At 44.8% G+C, this 17,031-nt stretch overlaps 1 protein-coding gene across 1 annotated transcript in view; it reads right to left on the bottom strand.

Moving 5' to 3' along the window:
- Positions 1 to 17,031, bottom strand: part of IQGAP3 (IQ motif containing GTPase activating protein 3) — a 57,338-nt gene that overhangs the window by 10,019 nt on the left and 30,288 nt on the right. Inside the window, exons 16-26 of the mRNA XM_042782014.1 lie at positions 16,292 to 16,382; positions 15,311 to 15,478; positions 15,077 to 15,216; positions 14,815 to 14,985; positions 11,229 to 11,312; positions 10,993 to 11,064; positions 10,830 to 10,899; positions 2,087 to 2,295; positions 1,241 to 1,393; positions 779 to 942; positions 224 to 448 (exon numbers count right to left, since the gene is read on the bottom strand). Of these exons, the coding sequence (XP_042637948.1) occupies positions 224 to 448; positions 779 to 942; positions 1,241 to 1,393; positions 2,087 to 2,295; positions 10,830 to 10,899; positions 10,993 to 11,064; positions 11,229 to 11,312; positions 14,815 to 14,985; positions 15,077 to 15,216; positions 15,311 to 15,478; positions 16,292 to 16,382 (1,547 nt within the window). The remainder of the gene's footprint in view (positions 1 to 223; positions 449 to 778; positions 943 to 1,240; positions 1,394 to 2,086; positions 2,296 to 10,829; positions 10,900 to 10,992; positions 11,065 to 11,228; positions 11,313 to 14,814; positions 14,986 to 15,076; positions 15,217 to 15,310; positions 15,479 to 16,291; positions 16,383 to 17,031) is intronic.

Genomic DNA, 17,031 nt, shown 5'->3' with positions numbered 1-17,031 from the left:
TGTGCTCATTCTATGTTAAGCCCACTATGTCTGGAGTTATCTCCATGTTAATTACCAAAGGGGGGTCTAAAAGGCTACCTTATTTATTCCTATAAGGCTGGTGTCATATTTGTATAAATAGCATGCTCATTTATATGCTATCTTCAAAGTATATCAAGCCTCCCCAGTGGGGACCAAGACCAAACTGATCTAAGAGAGCTCTCCCTCTGCCCTGTCTGCTCACCTGCGTTGCCCTGTCTGGGCCTCAGTCTGGTTGATCCAGTTCTTGTAGAGGTGAACAGGGTCTGTGTGGACACTGAGCATCTTGTCCTCCAGCACATCCTGGATAACCTTCCCCAGGATCTCCTGCAGGGCACTCTGACCCCGCCCATTTCGGTAAAATCTCACCACCAACCTCACCACTGTTGGGTGGCCTGTCACCACATCCTGAGGCTCGTCCACCTTTGACCTGTGGTTCAAGGAGTCATTGAAGCTGGTCTCCCACCTCTGTGTAAGACAACCAACTGCTTTTCCCTTTTGAGATGTTGGCTCCTAGAAGCTTTCTCTAGTGTCTCCCACCTGAAGGAAGGCCCTGATGTCACCATCTCATCCTTCGTATTAACAAGCTAGCCCTTATCCACCCATTCTGTTGTCCTCGGAGATGTCTTACAGTTTCCATAAGAGGCAGGGAAAAGAGGTCTTAGGATTTCTTTTCTACATTCAAATCTCAACAGTCATTTTGTGAAGGAGCCAACATTGTCATCTCTTACCCTATTCCCTTCCCATCAGGAAAACCTACTTGATTTCCTCCTGGAGTGCTGTCTTGAACAGCTGGAGCAGGAGATAGGCCTCTCGGCGGTTGGAGGCATAGTTGTACAGAGTGAAAATCACTGACTCCATGAACTTGGTGGTTTTGTTCTGTGGCATCTGAAAGATCAGCTTGGCCAGGTAGATGGGTTGAGTCTGCAAGCAATGGGGAAGTCAGGAAGGGCTGATAATGCAACTCAAGGACTAGTGATCAGATAAAGAAAGGCTTTCCTAATGGAAACTTGGAATAGAGAAAGCACTGTCACACTTTCTCAGGGTACTGGAAATATTCCAGAAAAACAGGGGAGGAAATAGTCTTTTTCCCTTGGGACAAAGCATCAAGATTGTGGGAAAGGACATCCTGCATGGAGGAAAAGACACACACATGAAAGCCTCAAGGTCCCAGGCCCTCAGGGGATGGTGGAGACTTCTCCTTCTAAAGTCCTCTGCTCACTTGGAGTAGGTAGAAGAGGTGCTGGTATGCTTCTAGTTTCTGCCGTTTCTCTTTGCTCAGCGACTTTAATCCCTTCTGCTTGTCCAGAACCATCATATCCGACAGCTGTTCCTTATTCTTCTTGGTCAGCTTCTTGCAGTGGGAGACCACCTCCTGCAGGGGTAGGGGAGCGGGTGATACAACCCAGGCCAGCACAAAGCACAGAACATATGGTCTAGAATCAGCGGCTTGGGGAGCCAGGGTTTTCTGCTGTTCAATGAATAGGCACGAGCTGGGGGAAATTAAATGGTTCTGGGGTGAGGAAGGGCCCCCCCTACTGCCCTGAGAGTCCATCTGGCACTTCTGTTCTCACAGGAGTGAGTCTTTAAAGAGAATTGGGCTGTTAGGCTAAAGCATCACGTCTATTGGTTTTTACTATTATTTCTTATTAGACTATTGTACAAATCTGAGGTGGGGATATTACTATGCCCATCACTGCATATTTGTATGGTAATTGACAGTTTAAGGAACTTTCCTACATATCTCTGCATTTGGCCTGGTAGAACAAGCACTCTCATTATTCCCACTTGACTAATGAGGAAACAGACTTAGGTTAAAGGATCAACCCCATAGTTCCTCCTATCACTAGGAATTAGCAAAGCCAGGCATTCCAATTCTGTGTCCAGTGTTCTTTCTGTTACAGCACGTGCCCCCAACAAATGACTTACTCAGAGGGCTACTGGCACAAGGACTCGAGCCAAGTGATATTTTTCGAAGATTTGATTAGTGACCAGGGAATGGTCAGTGTCACCTATTCAGAGGTGTAAGGAGCTGGATGTGGGAGAGGTTGGGCTGCTGGGCCCTCACCTGCAGGGTGATCCGATTCTTCACCAAGAGGCCAATCTTGATGTCCATGACGTTGAGGTCCTGCTCCAGCTGCTGATTAGACCGGATCTTCCTGACGACTTCTTTCTGGAGCTTCAGCAGCTCTGCCTCAGCCAAGAAGTCCTGCTGGCTTTGATTCAAGAGGTGGACAAATCTTCGAACCACACTGAGTGGGGGATGGGGTGTGTGAACTGAAGGGAAGAGAGGTGTCAGGATTAAACATGCCCTCATCAGAGGCCTCCTCGCCAGTTCCCTACTTCAGACATAACCCACCATCAGTACCCATTCTGCTCGAGGGCAGCAGGCTCCCAGTCAGCCCTGTCCCATGACTCTTTGTCTTTGATAACCAGGTGTGACATAGGTGCTATTCTACCCCTGCCTCTGGATTCACCCTCACTCAGTCTGGGCCTACCCTAGTGGTCTCCACACCAAAGCCAAGCCCCACTCCCTCTGATGAGCATCCCCTGCCCCCCCCCCCCCAAAAAAAAACAAACTCACTGCCATTGAGTCGATTCTGACTCATAGTGACCCCTTTTGGGTTTCCGAGGCAGTCAATCTTTATGGAAGTAGATTGCCCAATCTTCCTTCCTCAGAGTGGCTGGTGGGTTTGAATTGTCAGCCTTCTGGTTAGTAGTCAAGTGCCTTAGGCACTATGCCACCAGAGCTCCTTGATGAACATCCCAGGCCTCCTCATTTTACCTTGATTTACTCCCTACCTCTGCTGGACCAACCTGCTTCCCATCCTGCATTCCAAGCTCGCTTCTGCCCATGAGCCTCCACTCAGCCCTTCCTGTCCCTCACACAACCCTCCTCTCAGGAGTGACTGTCCACAAGGGGTGGCATGGGTACAAGAGATGCTTTTATGATACAGGGAAGGTAGGAGCTAGATGGTGATTCTCCTTGACTTTGGAATTGGTACTTGAGCAAGAGAAACCTGTGAGCTACAGAGAATGATAAGAACAAAACTAACACATGTGTATTACAGGCCAGACACTATTTTAAATGCTTTACATACTCATAACAATCCTGTGAAGTCAGTATACTACCACTATCCCATCTTACTGATGTGAACACCAAGGCACACAGAAATTAAGCAATCTGTCTCAGGTTTGACAGTTAGTAATAAATGAAGGAGTCAGATTTGGAAAAATGAATAGAACTAGGCCCTGTCTTTGTTGTTAGCTGCCACTGAGTCGATTCTGACTAAGAGTGACCCCACATGTGCAGAGTAGAACTACTCCAAAGCAGTGGTTCTATTGCCAGCCTTCCAGCAAGGAGTTAAGTGTTTAACCATTTGTGTCACCCAGGAACTCCTCAGCCCTGTTCCTAAGGATCCCCAGTCCAATAGGGAAACTAGACAAATAAACCACAATTCTTTATAATGTGATTAGTGCTTTGAGGGGAGTCTCTGGGTAGCTAAGCTCTGGATTACTAACCGAAAGGCTGGCAGTTCAATCCTACCCAGAGGGACCTGGGAAGACAGGGCTGGTGATTTGCCTTGAAAAACCTACGGAGTGCAGTTCTATTCTGCACACATGGAGTCACCATGAGTAGGAACTGACTCAATGGCAACTTATGACAGCAGTGCTATAAGAGGGGCAAGCATGAGGATCTTTGGAGAACAAAAGCCCATCTGAGGACTGAAGAAACGCTTCCTGGAGGAGGTGAGGCCCAAACTGATGTCTGTGAAAAGGAGGTGAGAGTGCACGTGGGCTGTTTCAGAAACCACTGAGATTCCAGTATGTCTGGAGCACAGTGAAGAGGACATGGGTGGTGAGGGGTGGGGTATCTGTGTGGGAGGATATTAGGGTACAGGTAGATCACAGAGAGTACTGGACGCTCCAGTCAAGAGATTGGACATCATCCTCAGGGCAATGGAGAGTCACTGTTTTAAGCATGAGAAGGATACGATCACACAGGTTTAGTGGACTAATCTAGCTATAGGGTAGAGGATGGGTCTTTGAGGAGTGAAGAATAGCAGAATCTCAGACAATCGATGGCATCTTAGATTTGAAAAAACACAGCACATTAACTCATTTAATTCTTAAAACAACTCTATAAGATTGGTACTACAGGGAGGAATAGGCAGACAAGTGACAAAGACCATCTTCAACAAAGAAAAGAAAAAACAATTTACATAGATACAGAAGATAATCCTGGAGCCCTGGGCTTTGAAAGGAACTAGACAGAAGTGGATTAGGCACCAACTAGTGGAAAAACCTGAATGAAAACAGTGAGTACAGAGACGGTCGGAGCTGCAGACTGTCAGCTACTGTGATGGGACCAACAGCCTGAATATTTCCAAGTGGTGTTGTGACCTGGAATTGACCTAAAGATCAGCCCTGGTCACTAAGGGCTGCAGGGATGACTGTGTTGGTGGCTTATGACTAGGAAGGGAAACAGCAAGGAGGGAGACAACCGGAGCTGTGGACTTTCTGCTGTCCGGAGGGTGCATTTTGTTTGTTTATACACAGCAGCCATTTTAGATATTTAAAGTGAACGAGGGCACAGACATTTTGAATGTTTATAAGCGGTAGCCATTTTGGATATTAAAGTGATAGCATTCTTATCTGGATTCCAGGGACCTAAGAATAGGCTCTGTTTGCCAAGGTCAGCAGGGACATACAAGAGGCTGACAATAGGAAAGGAAATAGGTGGTAAGTGTATAAGTGCTGTCAACTAGTGAAGAGAGGAGCGCAGCAAAGTACCCTGCTTGCGTAAATAACATACAAACAAAACAAAGAAAATGAAAATCGTGGGCAAGTCACTCCAACATACAGTCACCAATTAAATATAAACACAAAAACATCACAATGCCTCGGAGATAACAGAGCATCACAGTTCACACAAAGAAGCAAGATAAAGCAGGAGAAACAAGGAACCAGGATGCAGACCCAAAATATATCCCTGAGGAAGATGCAGCATTGGCACTTCCTAATAAGGAATTAAAAATAACTATAGTTAGGTATCTTCAATGAATTGAGAGATAGATCAAGGAAAACACAGACAAAACCCTAGAAGTATTTCAGAAGAAAATACAAAAACAAAATGACAAAATAAATGAAAAATCAGAAATGATTCAAAATCTACAGATAGAAATCCAGAATATTAATACTAAATTGTCAGAAATAGATAACACATTGAAAGGGCAAAGGAGTAGAATTGATGCAATGGAAGACAGAATTAAGATCAAAGACAAATACCTGAATTCTTCTTTGGAAAGGGATCAGTCAGAAAAAAGATCAAAACAAAATGAGGAAAGCCTAAGGTTCATGTGGGATACCATCAAAAGGAATAACCTACATGTCATTGGAATCCCAGAATAAGAAGAGAAAAATAAAACCACTGAGAAAATTGTCCAAGATTTGTTGGAGGAGAACTTCCCTGATATGATGAAAGATGAGAATATATCCATTTAGGAAGTCCAACAAACCTCAAACAGGATAGACCCCAAAAGAAAATCACCAAGACACATCATCATCAAACTCACCAAAACCAAAGACAAAGAAAGAGAGCAGCACGGGAAAAACGAAAAGTTACCTTCAAGGGGCAACCAATAAGACTAAGCTCAGCTTTCTCGGCAGAAACCATGTGGGTGGAAGACAATGGGATTGTATATATAAAACCCTGAAAGAGGAAAATTTCCAACCAAGAATTATGTCCCTCAAATATGATGGTGAAATTAGAATATTTCCAGATAAGTAGAAATTAAGGGAATTTGGTAAAACAAGAGCAACCTTACAAGAGATACTAAAGGGAGTCCTATGGACAGAGAAGCACAACAGCCAACAACAACTGACCGTTAATACACATGATGATATAACCCAGAAACCAACCCAGCTATGGAAGTATCCAAAGTAAAGAAGCCTACAAGATTGTAAACAGGGAACCAGAGACAGCAATTGACAAATGAGGACAACTACAAACCAAAAAGAGTGGAAAAAACTGTGTTGTTACAGACTTCTAGATGGTAGGGATGTCAAGTCAACAAGAAGATAGAACGGACTGTTCTAAACTTGGGAAGAAAACTATAAATCACAGGGTAACCTCAAAGAAAAATGATAAACCTTCACATCAAAATAAAAAAGAGGACCAGCACAAATATTTAACAAAAACTAAAACAATAGCAACAAAGGAAGAGATAACATGATTCATAAACAAAATGAGCTCAGCACAGAAAATTATATGGAACAAAGAGATCGACACCACGACAAAGCACATAACAAAAATGACAGTATCAAATTCATATTTGCCGATAATTACATATCTGGCAAGTGACTTATCTCTAAGATTTATAGAAAACTCCAACATCTCAACACCAAAGGAATTAATAATCCAATTGAAAAATGGGCAGAAGACATGAACAGACACTTCACCAAGAAGGATATTCAAGTGGCCAACTAATACATGAAGAGATGCTCACAATCATTGGCCATTAGAGAGATGCAAATCAAAACAACAATGAGATACCGTCTCACCCCAGCACTGAAGGCAAGGTTCAATGAGACAGAAAATAACAAATGCTGGCAGGGATGTGGAGAGATTGGGACTCTCAAACACTGCTGGTGGGACTGTGAAGTGATACAACCACTGTGAAAAGCAATATGACGATTCCTTAGAAAGTTGGAATTGGAGATACCATTTGACCCAGCATTCCCATTACTAAGTATATACCTAGAGAGGTGAGAGCCGAGACAGGAACAGGTATATGCACACTCATTTTAATCACAGCACTATTTATGATAGCAAAAAGATGGAAACAACCATCTTTTTACGTGTCCATTAGTGGAAGAGTGGACGACCAAACTACGGTACACACACATAATGGAATGCTTTGTAGCACTAAAGGATAATGTAGAGTCTACAAACACTGCATAATATGGATGACTTGGAAGATATTATGCTGAGTGAAATAAGCCAATCACAGAAGGACAAATATTAGTTTGTTGTTGTGGAGGGTCAAGGAAAGGTTTATATATGGAGGGAAACTTTCTTTGTTGCTTGCAGGGGTGAGGGGAGGAACACTGCAAAAAAAAGAAAAAAGCATTGACCCATGTCACTTTAGGTTTGTGTATTTCACTGTACATAAATTACATTTCAATAAAATGCATTAAAAAAAAAAAAGTTTGGTACTACAGTTATCCCCATTCATAAATGAGAAAACTGAGGCAAGAAAGAAGTTGAGTAACTTCTAGGGCCACATGGCTAGTAAGTGACAGAGCTCTGCGTGGCACCTGATTTGCTAATGAAGTTGGAGACAGAACTGAAAACAAATTCTTCTAGAAAAACTATAAACTGAAGAGAAGAAGACAAAGGATGACTCAGGCAGTGGAATTAGCATAACAAAAGCAAAGCAAAAGGAAAAATAAGGAGGGCCAGTCTGGGAAGAGGTGAAGGAGGGAAAGAAGCTAGACCGTCGGAAGCAGGTGGGCCCGAATGTCCATGGCCAGAAAAGGGGCCAACAGAGCCATGGTGAAGGAGATGACTCCTGAAGAGGACAGCCTCAGGTCCAGAAAGGAAAGGGGCCTACTTCTCTAGGAACCTAGGAGCTGGAATTGTTGTTGTTAGGTGCCTTGAGTTGGCGTCAACTCATAGCGACCCTGTGTACAACAGAACAAAACACTGCCCAGTCCTGTGCCATCCTCACCATCCTGGCTATGCTCAAGCCCAACTCTGCAGCCACTGTATCAATCCATCTTTTTGAGAGTCTCTCCTTTTCTGCTGGCCCTCTACTTACCAACCATGACATCCTTCTCCAGGGAATGGCCCCTTCTGACAAGATGGCCAGTACATGAGACAAGTCTGGCTATTCTCACTTCTAAGGAGCATTCCAGCTGCACTTCTACCAAGACAGAATTGTTTGTTCTTCTGGCAGTCTATAGTGTTTTCAGTATTCTTTGCCAATACCACAATTCAAAGGAATAGATTCTTTTTCAGTCTTCCTTATTCATTGTACAGCTTTCACATGCATATGAGGCAATTGAAAATACCATGGCTTAGGTTAGGGGTACCTTAGTCTTCAAAGTGACATCTTTGCTCTTTAACACTTTAAAGAGGTCCCTTGAAGCAGATTTACACTGTGTAATACAACATCTGATTTCTTGACTACTGCTTCCATGGGTGTTGATTGTGGATCCAAGTAAAATGAAATCTTTGACAACTCCAATCTTTTCTCCATTTATCATGATGCTGCTTATTGGTCCAATTGTGAGGATTTTTGTTATTTTTATGTTGAGGTGTAATCCATACTAAGGCTGTAGTCTTTGATCCTCACTACTAAGTATTTCAAGTCATCTTCACTTTCAACAAGCAAGGCTATGTCATCTACATATCACAGGTTGTTAATGAGTCTTCCTCCAATCCTGAAGCTGTGTTCTTCATACAGTCCAGTTTCTCAGATTATTTGCTTAGCATACAGACTGAATAACCGCCAAGTCAGAACCAACTCATATAACAACCCCTCCTTTGGTTTCCAAGGCAGTATCACTATAGAAGTAGACTGCCTGATCTTCCTTCCAAGGAGTGACTAGTGGGTTTGAACCTCCAGCCTTCTGGGTAGCAGTCAAATGCCTTAGGCATTATGCCTCCAAAGCTCCCTACAGACTGAATAAATATAGTGAAAGGATACACCCTGATGCACACCATTTCTGATTTTAAGCCATGTAATATTCCCTTGTTCTATTAGAACAACTGCTTCTTGGTCTATGTACAGGTTCCTCATGGCACAATTAAGTGTTCTGGAATTCCCATTCTTCCCAATGTTAGCCATAATCTGTTATGATCCACAGAGACTAATGCCTTTGCATAGTCAACAAAACACAAAAACATCTTTCTGGTACTCTTTCCTTTCAGTCAAGATCCATCTGACATCAGTAATGATTTCCTTCATTCCACGTTCTCTTCTGAATCCAGCTTGAATTTCTGAATTAACAGTTCCCTGTTAATATATTGCTGCAATCATTTTTGAATTATCTTCAACAAAATTTTACTTGTGTGTGATAGTAATGACACTGTTTGTTAATTTCCACATTCTGTTGAATCACTTTTCTTTGGAATGGGCACAAATACGGATCTCTTCCAGTCAGTTGGCCAGGTAGCTGTCTCCCAAATTTCTTAAGATAAACAAGTAAGCACCGCCAACACTGCATCTGTTTGTTGAAATGTCTCAATGGGTATTTTGTCAATGCCTGCAGACTTGTTTTTTGCCAATTCTTTCAGTGCAGCTTGGAGTTCTTCCCTCAAAACCATTAGTTCTTGATCATATGCTACCTCCCAAAATGGCTGAATGTTGACTAATTCTTTTTGGTACAATAACTGTGTATTCCTTCTATCTTTGTTTGATATTTCCTGCATTGCTCATTATTTTGCCCTTCAATACCACAATTCAAGGTTTGAAATTTTTCTTCAGTTTCTTTAGCTTGAGAAGTACCGAGTGTATTCTTCTCTCTTGGTTTTCTAACTTCAGGTCTTTACACATTTCATTATAATACTTTATAATACAAAGGGTGGTCTTCTTGAGCCACCCTTTGAAATCTTCTGTTCAGCTCTTTTATTTCTTCATTTCTTCCACTGACTGTGGAACAGATCATCAACTGCTCCTATGCAAGTTCAAATTAAAGCTGAAGAAAATTAAAACAAGTTCATGAGAGCCAAAATATGACCTTGATTATATCCTGTCTGAATTTAAAGATCATCTGAAGAATAGATTTGATGCATTAAACTCCAATGACTGAAGATCAGATGCATTGTGGGATGACATCAAGAACATTATACATGAAGAAAGCAAAAGGTCATTAAAAAGACAGGAAAAAAAGAAAAGACCAAAATGGTTGTCAGAAGAGACTCTGAAACTTGCTTGCTGATGTAGAGTAGCTAAAGTGAATGGAAAGAGCTGGAGGCAAATATGGGAATGAACCAAATTGTCAGCGTCACAAAAAGGAAGGGGACCCTTGAAGGCTAGACTTCTGGATTTTAAGGACAAGGACCAAGAACAGTCTGGAAGAACGTTTTAAAGGCTTTTCCTGCATGTCTAGCACATACAAGGGAATGTGAGGCAGGAAGATGAAGTTCCCTCAAGTGCTTCTCAAACTCCCCAGTGTTGCAGAAGGACTCTCAGCATGCCTCTCCTGGCTTTGTGTGTGCTGGATCACAGAGGTCAGGAGGTGGAACAGTCCATGGGCCAGGGAAGAGGATAAAGTAGAAGGCTGGAACTCTGGGTGGAAGAGAAAGAACCCTTTCTTTTTGCTTTGATGATGGCATGAGAAAAATAATATAAGCCTGGGACAGGAAGAACTGGTTAGAGGAGCATTCTCTGTGACAAGAATATTTGTTCCTGGGATAAATGGGGGGGCTTTTTTACAAATCCTGTTCCACATTCCTGTATAGACAACTTGTGACTCTGTTTCCTTACCTGTTGTGCAGTCCCAGGAGGGATATGTAGACCTGCCTGGCCCTGGAGTGATTCCAATCTCTCCTATCAAACTGGGAGATCTCCAAAGGCAGGTCTCCTCCACCTACTCCATTCACCTCAGGTTCTAAGGCATGCTCAAGTATGGGCTATCAGCTATCAGGGAAAGAAAAGGGCTCAAAAAGGCCAGACAACTTCTCTAAGTCCCAATTTGTAAACTTTGGAGTGGTGTGACTTTCTGTAGGCTGACTGTTGAGAGCCACGAGACTTGCACAGCCAGTTTACTCACACATGCAGAGGGTAGATCACTCCGCTTACCTAACATCCTGTAGTCATCCCGGGCTTTCCTAGCTCGGAAAAATGCCTGGATCTTCACCACAGCATTGATCTATCATGAACACAGACGGGAAAAAGGTCAAGGTTGCCCTTGATCTGGTCTCTTGGGTAAAGGATGGATATGCGGGAGCAGGATGGCACTCACATTCTTCCGGAAGTGGCGCAGACACCTCCGGTATCGTCTCCGAGCTGCCCACATCCGGGTCCAAGCCTGGATCTGGAAGGAGAGACACAATACATCAGAGCTCTGGGTTTGAGGGCCCATCCCTCAGACCCGGTCCCGTTCAGCCAACTCCAGAGAGCATAAGGAGGTGAAAAGAGTAAGAAATTGTTTTCAGAGGTCCTTCAAGAGAGACAGGGGCCCACACATGATCTAGTTACCTTGATCACAGCATCCACATTTGCTTTTAAATACCGCAACCTCTCCAAGTAAATCTTCCGCTGCTTGCGACCCCTCCAATGAGCCTGCACACCAAGAAAGGAAAAGAGGTAATCCTAGCTGGTCCCATTAGTCCAAGAGGCTTTCAGGGAAAAGCCCTGCCCAAGGCTCTCCAGGGAAGGGGTAGGGGGAGGCAAGCAGTAGTGAAGGGAAAACTGTCTGTTCTCAAAGCACTTCCAACTTTATGGGGAAGTCCAAACATCTGTGCCCTCTGCCACATGCCCTGGTACCAGCACACATACACACCCACATACATGTACCATAAAATCAAACACACATACCTACACTCACTAACACCTCCTTACAGAAACACAACCATAAGATACAGGCTTAAAAGATATTAATAAAGCATACACCTACTTGCCAACTTCATCCCTCCAGAATACATTCACACACCCATACACAGACCACCCCCACACCATCACACAATCTACCCTCTCTCATACACACAAAGTAGTTAAGAGCAGTCTGGTGAGCCACATGGTTTCATGGGTGGAGAATGTGTACAGGTACAGGGTTATATGCCCTTCTCTGCCAATGGCAATCTGGGCAGCAAGTCACTATTGCTCTCATAACTCATACTTCACAACTACACCATCCAGCTCCTGAGACCATCTCAAAGCAGATCTCCCCTCCATGCCCCCAGTAACTCAGCTGTCAGTCTGATGGCCTCTCCCCCTGACTGGCCTGATACAAACAGTCCTGCTAACCATCTCCTCCATAAATCACAGCCTCCTTATCTCTAAAACACAAATCCCATGGCTCCCTTCTGTTTGAGAGCCTCTGCCCTCTCGCCCCAAGCTGCTGTGAGATTAATCTTCCTAAAACACCACTTGGACTACATCTCTCCCAGCCTCAAAGTTTCCAGAAGGTCTCAGCCTCTGACCTCCCACTCCCCATCTGATTTTCCACTGGCAGTCTACCTTCTTAAAGATTCTAGCTCCACCAGACATCTCACTTTCTTCTAAACATGCCTTACACCTTTCTGCCTCAACCCGTTTGTGCCCACTCCAGCCTCCCAGCTCTGTCACTACCCATGGAAATCCTTCTTGTCTAGGGCCCATGTCAAACATCTCCCAGGTGCTCAGGTCCTGGGGGATACTCCAATACAGACATTGAGTGTCTCTTTCATCTGATTGTCCTCTTAGCCCTTCTCTAGAGCCAATTCTCCTGGCAAGGCTTACACTGACCAATCTGTTGGGACAAGATGTAAAAGAGGCAGTTTGGCACCATATCAGCTGTCCTAGAGGCTAGGGAGTACCATTTCTAGGCAAAGAGGTCTCCTCTCTGCTCCTTCCTCCTACCTTAAAGAGGAGTGTGATGGTTAAGGTTGTATGTCAGTTTGGTTGGGCCTGACTGAGTGGCTGGGCAGCTGGGTGTAGTTATTCCCCATGGTGAGATTGTTAATAAAGTCCATGATGGAATCTACTAGAGCAGCTGAATAGCTGCTTTAGGGATGTGGGCTGCTTCCAGTATATAAGAAGCAACTTTGAGGAAGGTCTCCAGCTGATGGGATGCTTGAACCCTACATGTAGTTGAATCATTGTTCAGCAGCCTCCCATGCTGCCCTGCCAATGTTGGGACTTTTAATGGACTTGAATTAATGGCCTGTAGTGTGGTTTCATGATATCGGGACTATGCCTTTTCATTTTTCAACTTTGGGTTTGTCAGCCTCAGCAGCCAGCTACTGCCTGAGTGAAGAGATGCCTCTAGCTTCAGGGGGCCAGGAGTAAGAGGCAGAGCAGAAGCCCAAGGTTGAGGGGCTTTCACCCAGCCCCTAGAGCCCAGCACTTTGAACTCGGACTTCTATCCTCCAGAACTATAAGAGAATAAACTCCTGTTTGTTAAAGCCATCTCATTTGTGGTATATTACTGTCAGAGAGTTATTAGGTAATCAGAGCAAGGAGGTCTCCCATTTAGATTGGTCACAATTCAGGACCCTGAATGGGGCTGCATCTAGGGTCAGAGCTTTGAGAAGAGATGAAAGTCTCAGAACAACCAAGTGGCCTCATTTCTTATTTGTACTTCTCCTTAGTTAGAGGGTAAGTGGTCTGAAGCTTTGGGTCACCTTTCCCTTTCTGCCTCCCAGGACCCAGGTCAAAGTCAACACAACTTTCACACTGGTAGAGAAAGTTCCCTCTGACTCCATCTCCTCTTCCACAGTTGATGTGACTTTTTGTCTCCTTAAAATCAGTGTGAAATTCCAGTATGGACTCAGGAAAGAGGAATTTCTATGATCCAGACCACTAAATGCAGATTGCAAAGGTTCTGAATTGGGTTCTAGGACCAATGCCCCCAAATGTAACATCTCAGAATGGCAACTACCAATGGAGCACTTGCCAGACCAAGAGGTACATTTAATTTCCCCACTTAATCCTCACGAGTACGATCATTACAAATGAGCAAACTAAGTGTTGGAGAAGGCCCACAGTAAGATGCCCATAGTCATATGGCCCACAAGTGGTAGAACCAGGAGGCAAATTCCATCCTCTGACTCCAGAGCCTGAGCTCTCAATTACCACCCCACATGCCCTAATCATAATCGAGGGCCATTTTTCCAGTCACAACTGCATATCCATTTCCCGTGGGGTCCTCTGGTGTTGTCCTTGTATCCTTAATATCCCAACATCTAACATCAACTGTATTCCAGTTCCTGCAAGGGGAGAGATGTGATCACTCACTGTGTGTCTCATGCCCAGCTCACAACCTTGCCCAATGCTGACTGGCATGCTTTGCAAATACTTGCCATGTAAAAATGTTTATTAAATAAAGTATCTGTGCATTGGCACCACCTCCATGAGGCCCTCCAGATCACATCTGACCTAGGGAGGTCTCTGTTCAACTCACATCATCCCTGGTTTGTACAGTGCCCTGGTTATCTTCCGAGTTGGCCTCAAGTCCCAGTTACTTCAGGGTAGGTCTCAGAGGCCACACAATACCATCCATACAGTGGAAGAAAAAAAAAAAAATAGAAAGGGCTAACTGGAGGGGAAAGAAAGAAGACTCTTCTTTTTCTAAAAGTATTCTACCCCTCCTCTGTTAAACCACTATCACCTCTTCTAGCCAGGAAGTCCTCCCTCTTACTAAATCTTATTTCACTCTTCCTTTGGGCAAGCTAAAAAGCAGCTCTCTGTACTCTGTAGAAAATGATGGTAGCCAGCACCTATACCATGTTCTTACCTACCTACCAGGTACTGTTCCATGCATTTTACAGATATAAACTTACTTAATCCTCGTAACAACCCTATAAAGTGAATGCTATCATTCTTCCTGTTTTGCAGATGAAGAAACTGAGGGCCAGGTGAGATTGAGGTAAAGAGAGAGCAAGTAACTCGTCAAGGTCACACAGCTAATAAGTAGTGGAACTGGGATTCAAAACCAGGTAGTCTGGTTCCAGAATCCATCCTCTTAATCACTACTCTTCAGAGGCCAAAAGATCATTACAATGGTACTCAACAAAAAGGCAGTGAGACCCTGCAGTTCAGTTAAACCCAAGTCCTGAAGACTTAGAAAACCAGAGCCCGTCACCTGGATCCTGATGATTGCTGGGATCCAGGTCCTCAGAAAGTAGGAACGCTCAGCAAACTTCTGTCGGACCAGGAAACCTCGAAGGCGGGCCTGGAGCTGGATGACAAAGCTGACATTGGTCTTCCAGAGCTTCTGGCGGTCATGAGCAGCAGTGACCTTGGTGACAGCTGACTGTAGAGTCAGGAGAGAGCCTAGTGGGTAGGAGCCTCTTCTGTAATGACTCCTCCATCCATTACCCCTCCTTTCCAGGGGCCCTGCAAACCTGGATCTCCTCCCGAGTCAGGTGGGAGGTATTGAGGCAGCAGCCTGGGGGTCGCTCCCAGGTCCCCTGGAAGGTCTGCAGATGGAAGTAGTAGGGAGTGCCATCCTTCATGTTATGTTGAACCCAGAAAGCTGTGTCTCCTAAGTAGAAGCCAAGGTGAGCAGAGAAGATTCAATGAGGAAGCAAGAGGTGACTGCAGCAGGCAAGGAGAGAGGTTCAGAAGAGGGCTATTACCTCGGTGCCGCTTCTTTGCCACGGCACCTTCCAGGACTCGCTGGTAGTCGTCAGCATAGTCAGGAATCACTCCTCGAAGGGCCACGGCGGGGTTTCTTAACACCCGTTCTGTCTGGGTTGCTTTGCCTTCCTTAACGGCCTGATTGATGGCGGCCACACCAAGAGCCACTGATAGGGACATCAGGAGAGAGAAGTCAATGCTACCTCCAGAGCACTGCCGACAGGCCCTGTGCTATCCATGGGGAAGATTCAGGGGAGGAAGACACAAAAATTCCCATCTGATGGAGGAAAGAGTACATCCCAGGCTGGATGCAGATAGAGAAAAAGAAGCACACAGCTGTGGCTGAAGGAAAAGTAGCAGTGAAAGAAGGATTCCTGGAGGAAAGTAGTATGGGACTTGGAAAAGGACAATTACCTTGTGCACAAACAAGAGATGGGCAGAGAACATCAGGACAGCTTTCTTAGTAGGAGCAGAGTGTCCAAGAAGTGAGAGTGGTTGATGTAACACTTACCTTCCAGTCACTCAAAGACAGACAGATGGATAGAGGGGCTCCAGACATTGAGGACAAACACTATCAGAACCCACACCAGAATACCAGTGCCTAGCTGCACTGATCCTGCCTATTTTTCCTCACATTCCTGCCAACACCTCTTCTCTTACCCTTAAGACTAAACATCCTCTAGCCAGAGCCGCTACTTGATTTTACATGCTCACAGTACACAGGGGACAGTGCCCACAGGAAGCCATAAAAGGCTGAAGGTGGACTGTGGGCTCTCAACTCCTGAGAATTTCCTGCCCAATTGACCGCTGAGAACTCCATCCTATGGTCAAAGCAGTAATTCTCCTATTCTGATTCTGGCCTGCCTCCACTGAGAGGCTGAAAGGAAGGATGAGGTGATGGAAAGGCTACATGATTATCTGGGCTTCTGTGAGCCCACATCTCCTCCCCTCCTCCAACAACACCCACTTGGCCCATTTACTTTTCTGAGCTGTGTTTGTGTCCTGGTTGGCTCTGACCACTCCTTGACGAATCTCCTCCAGCCACAGTACAGCTCCAGGATCTCCTGTCACCTGGCAAATTGAGAGAGATGAGAAAAGATGAGACTCCAGGCTGGCCTCCTAGACTTTCAGCCTCGCTACCCTTGGGATTAAAACTGCAGGCAGACATTGGGGGTGGAAGGGACAGAAATCCTCACTTGCCTCTTCTTTCTCCTGCACAGACAGACCTGTGGCTTCCTTGGACAGCTGCCAGGCTCAGAAGCCTCTACTTTTTCCTATTTTCCCCTCAGGCTGTCCCAAACATCAACTCATCTTGGTCACAGCACCCCAGAACCCATATGGGTTCTGTACACCCTCTTGAACCCTCAGTATCCACCACCCTCTCAATTTCCTGCCTTTGTACCTCAGCTATGTCCAGCGATAGATCACAATGAGCCGCCACCCACCCTCCCCACTCCCCATGCCCTATGCTCCAATTTGCACTTTCTCAGGCCAATCTTGACCCTGACCTTCACCTTCTCTTTCCCATTCCTACTCCTCTATTACACAAAGAAACAGGAAGATTACATGAAAGCACCTGCCACATTGGTAGACCGATGAGGCTTTTTCCCTCCCATTTGTCTCACATAATCTTAGACTCTTACCCCCTCCCAACTCTCCTCATTAGTAATAGACTTTTTTTTTTTTTAACTGTTCATAAAGAATTTGTTCTTTTTTTTTT

This window comes from Orycteropus afer, unplaced genomic scaffold (genome assembly GCF_000298275.1).
Source record: "Orycteropus afer afer isolate SDZICR_OR568_19922 unplaced genomic scaffold, OryAfe1.0 scaffold00217, whole genome shotgun sequence".
In the NCBI taxonomy this organism is placed as follows: domain Eukaryota; kingdom Metazoa; phylum Chordata; class Mammalia; order Tubulidentata; family Orycteropodidae; genus Orycteropus; species Orycteropus afer.
This window is presented reverse-complemented; position numbering and strand designations above follow the sequence as displayed.